The 5,152-nt window shown below is 32.8% G+C and overlaps 1 protein-coding gene across 1 annotated transcript; it reads right to left on the bottom strand.

Annotated features, from left to right (window-relative positions):
* Nucleotides 1-852: 852 nt before the first annotated feature.
* LOC132032415 (flowering-promoting factor 1-like protein 3) lies at nucleotides 853-1,527 on the bottom strand. The gene has a single exon (XM_059422036.1). The coding sequence runs from the start codon at nucleotides 1,409-1,411 to the stop codon at nucleotides 1,091-1,093; it is 321 nt and encodes a 106-aa protein (XP_059278019.1). The 5' UTR covers nucleotides 1,412-1,527; the 3' UTR covers nucleotides 853-1,090.
* Between the last annotated feature and the right edge of the window lie 3,625 nt (nucleotides 1,528-5,152).

Raw genomic sequence — 5,152 nt, 5'->3', positions numbered from 1 at the left:
ATTGTATCCTTAACCAAATTTAATAGAGCAGAATCCGTAATTGAATAGTAACGTTAAATTAATCCCGAGCCCTCAAATTACGCCGTGTCCTTAAGAAATTTAACTCACTCATTATTGCCCCAAGGTTTCAGATTAATTCCTCTCAAGATAGAACAAAACATTTTGTAAAGCGGCATTTCAAATTACAGAATCTCGGCTAATTAACTCAAAGAACGGTGCAAATCACACTTGACACTTACTTTTAATTTTGAAAATAATTCAGAAGAAAAGGGGAAGTAGAGTTCGAATTTGAGTATTGGCAGTATATCAAATATGAGGCAAAGTCTCTGAATTCATAGACAAAGGAGTGTGGAAATAAACTACAAAATGCCATTGACTTTATTTAAAATAAGAGCCGCGAGGAATTAAACTGGAAAATACTTTATTTAAAATAAGGCGCAAAGATTAAAAGAAAAAGAAGAAGACATTTTAGCCAAAAAATATATCAATCAATCAGATCATTTGATCGAAGCTGAGCGAGTGACAATAACAAAATGAGGACATGCCATCTCTCCAACTCTTTAAGCTAGAGTAAAGTGTTTTTTTATTTGTGCCCAACAAATTTCTTCCTCCTTCCTATGTGGAACAAAGTCACTTCATTTCTTATTCATTACCTAACCCAAAGGTCATGAAATCAAACCTCATCTACACCAAAATCCCAACAACAACCCGGTTGCAACACCATGTCTTAACTTATAAAAATTAAATGGATAATATATACTTGAATATTATGCTCGATCAACTTTAACATATAAAATTGATTTTAATGGATAGTACGAATTTAAATAAAAGCTTTCTAAAGAAAGAAATACATTCTTACAAACCACACCAAGTTTTCATTGTCATAATTTTATTTTTTTTACTTCACTCTTACACACGATTTAACATCAAAGTTACAAACAAATAACACCACTTAACAAGTTAGCTTCCTCACCCTAAAGAAACTAAAACACTCCTTTAACCTAAATACACAAAGCAAAGATTAAGTTAAAAAAAGAAACAACCTAATCAATCAAACAAACATTAATTTGAGGAAATCTCAAATTGATTATTACATGTCCCTAACTTCAAACTCATTGCGATTCTTAACAACAATATCATACATGTGCATGGACTTGAACCTGTTGAAATCCTTAGGGAGAGAAATAAGATGAACAGTGGATCTTTTGTGGTACTGAAGAAGGTCAGGATCATCATAGTACCTTTCCCATCCAAGAGAATACAACTTCCTTTCAAGCACTGCATATGATGTAATTACTTCATTACTAGAAAGATGTACTAGCATTTTCCGGCGACCGGTTGCACCGTGGCAGTGGCCGGGGTTCTCCACTAGCCGGACAACTCCATTCTTGAATACCCAAACACCGGACATGTTTGGAAAAAATATGAAGGAAAAAGGATGAAAATGAAAATAGTACTTAGTTAGTAGAGTGTGTGAGCTTGAAGATGGACAGAAGGAGAAGTGTGAGTGGGTTTTTTATAGAGGTTTCTGTGTAATAAAAAAATACATGAAGTGGCGCAAAGTAATTTCTTATAAATTAATTGATAATCGGAATGTAGCTGCTTAATTATATAACCTATTTGCTAAATCTTTAATTTTGGGATGTAATTACAACATTTTAGTATACACGAGCTTGTAAATAAATTAGAATTATACTGATTTATTGTACGTTAAGATTATAGTAAAAGAAAGGAGAATATTTAAATGGCCCCGGCCAGATGGAAGGAGATGCCCTAATTTGCCGTACTGAAATTAGAATCGTCACCTAAACAATCACTAATTAACGATCTTATGCTCCTTAAATGAACCTTCTTTTGGTTAATGGGTTCCAAGCATAATTCTTTGATTTGTTTAGTGCAAAGAACAATCCTAGATCTATTCCTATTTCCATTGCTTGCATAAAGCCCCTCACTAAAAGGAAAAATAATAAATATCGTTACTACCTAATTTGCGGACATTAGTTTAAAATAAAAAAAATATTTTTATTACATAGGGGTAGGGGCGGGGAATACAACGTGGGTATTCTAACCCTCAACAATAAAACGAAAATTTAGGTAGTTAACCAACTGAGCTACTAGATCTCTACAAGCAAAGTTAAAATATCGATGCATGGATAGAGAGGCATGCGATTGATCTAGCTAGTTTTTCTTTCATTAAGTAACTCATAGTACTACGAAAATTGAAGGAATAAAAATAATTAGTGTTTAGTTCTTAAGATCATAACATGACAAATTAAAAGGGTTCATTAATGGATTAAAGAATGTTTCCAAATATATGAATACCTTTCTAAAAATGGAAGACAACGTGAAGCAAGTGCAAGAAAGGAATATGAATAGATAAAATCAAGGAAATAAAAGTGAGGGAGATGGAGATCTCTCATGCCCCATACTTTGTGGATATTGGATTGGATAGGAATAGGATTTAATGAGAGAAGTAATTGAAGAAAAACCAATTTCTTCCTTCTGTCTTTTTCACTTTCCCCTCCCATATCACAATTTCAGTGAACAAAGGAGAAGTCACATATGCCCATTCATTTGAGGAATGGCCTTTGCTGACAAGAATATGAAATAACTTAATTGGTACTACTTTTACGCTCACACTTTTTTCATGATCAGTATGAAGTTCCTTTTGTCAACCCGCCAACACCCCAAGAGGCATAGTTCAATTGGATCCCCTCCATCCAAGATTATAATACTATGTAAATTGAACAACTTTTTTTATTGTATAGTAATATCTATAAATTGTTGAAATTTAGCGCGTAACGACAAACGGTGTTTAAATGTTGTTCAATATAGCATGTTTGAATTTATATAGGTGCTGTTGTATTCGAAAATACTAGTTAAGAAATTTGCATTTTTTCTTTAGCGGCAAGTGGATTTGCAACAACCATGACTCGTTTCATTAGTCGTCTGGATTCTCACGAAGTGAATGAGTTCCTTTGTCCGCAGGCTATATTTCCTTTGTAGGAAGATGCACAGCCCACAACCAAGATATACTCTCTAGGAAGTGGATGAGTGTATTTTGTATGCAAACCTTAGCTATAGTCATCATATTATGGAGAAATTTTTTGTTCTTTCAACGCCTATAATGATGTATTTATATATTATAGGCTAGAGTTTATGAGGAGAAAAAACTAACGGGTTAACAGGCGAATTATCACCCTTATAGATGGACCCGACCCAACAACTATTTTCAACATGTGTAATTTTAGCTCTTTATATTTTTTAATTATACTATTAGAATTTTTAATTCCGCCACAATTAATAATTTCGTCTCCTCGAGGCCTTTTTATCCAATTATGCATGATGTCCATGAAAAGAACAAGCTAAGGGAGATGGGTTGGGGATTGGCCAAATGGTTCTTCCCTTTTCTTGCATAGTGCACGTGTTGATAAGGCTCTTATCTCCACATGTAAACGGCTCCCAATTAAGCAATTGCACTTTTGTCAGATTAGGGTTCAATGGAAGTTGTAGACATAACTAGCTTCTGGATTCTTCAAAGTTGATTAGACCCTCCCACAACTTTTGAAGCACAAATAAGATTACAGGAAATGCCTCCAGGAACTGCTTGGATGGGTACAAATAAGATTACAGTGCATGGACTTGCAAGGTATATGGAGAAGAATGGCCAGAAAGACACCAGGGAAAATAAGTAGGGGATTCATATGGGGAGTAATAGCTGCTCTTATCTACCACATCTGGCGAGCAAGAAATGAAGCCTTGTGGAACAATGTTGTGCCCATGCCACATAAAGTCATAGAACACATCAAACAGGAAAGCAAGTACAGAATTTTTGACATCATACATAGGAAAAAACACTGTAGAGATGAAGGGTGGATTGAGAGATTATATCAATAGGGAAGTTAATGTAAATAGCAAATAGATAGGCAGGTCGAGAGTAGTAACTGAATTATGTTTTTTTCTTTGAATGGATATAGCTGTAAGCACGGTTTGAAAATGAATAAAAGTTGTTTGTTTGACCCAAAAAAAAAAAAAAAACAAACAAACAAACTTTTGAAGCACATGTTGGTTTTGGATTCTTTTATTGTATAATAATTTCTTGTTCTCTCATAGCTTAAATTATCAACATCAACATAAGAAATCTTGAACTTCTCATATCTAATATGCTCATAAAACTTGAGAAATATATAGCCATCATCGATTATTTAATCATAATTTTTTGACATGGGTATAGTATCACTTAGCAAAAAAAAACAGATATATTGGTTGGAATATCTTCAAATCTGAAATAAATCACCTAAAAGAAATTGTTATTAAGATAGCGTTTGGTCATAGATTCCCATTTGTTTTTTTTTTTGGGAAAAACTTGATTTAGATGAAGTTTTTCAAGTTTTGAAAATGTGTTTGGCCATAGTTTTTCAAAACATTATTCATTTTTGTTTTTTAAAACATGAAATATTACTTATACTCATAAGTTCTAAAAACTATTAAGACTACCCAACCATACATACTTGCTAATCTCAAATTATGCAGAATATGATATTTTAGTAACAATTGCTAGTAACACACTTACTAGCTACTACAATTCAAATTACAGTACAAAGATCCATCCGTTCAAGAAAAAATAAAAATGGTAGTAACTAGCTTAGCTCGTTCACTTTATAGAAGATAATGTTTTAATTGTGAAAATATGGTAGATATAGTTTTAATAGAGGAACAGGGAAGATAGAATTAATCGGGTCATAAATAGATGGGGTTTTTTTTTTTTTTAATCGGGTCATAAATAGATGGTTTTTTTTTTTATTATTATTATAAAATATAAAAGTTTGGGGTGGTTTTTAAAAGTAAGGCCAATACATAAATCTTGTCCCAAAAACATGTTTGAGTCCGAATTTGGAATTTGAAGATTTATCTTCAAAATCTGTCAAAATTTTATGGCCAAACAAATCTTCAAAATATGCTCTCAAAATCTCTGGCCAAACGGGGCAAAGTATTGTTTGAGAAAATTATGACGCTTCTAAATATTTGCGAACTCACTGTATTTTTTTTTTCTTTTTAAAAGAACACACTGTAATTAACGAAAGAACATAAATCTAAGGAACCATATGTAAGGAACACACTGTAATTGAACTCTTGAAGCAGCGAACTGCAA

This window comes from Lycium ferocissimum, chromosome 10, assembly GCF_029784015.1.
Source record: "Lycium ferocissimum isolate CSIRO_LF1 chromosome 10, AGI_CSIRO_Lferr_CH_V1, whole genome shotgun sequence".
NCBI lineage: Eukaryota > Viridiplantae > Streptophyta > Magnoliopsida > Solanales > Solanaceae > Lycium > Lycium ferocissimum.
The sequence above is the reverse complement of the archived record's forward strand: the minus strand, read 5'-3'. Positions and strand labels throughout refer to the sequence as shown.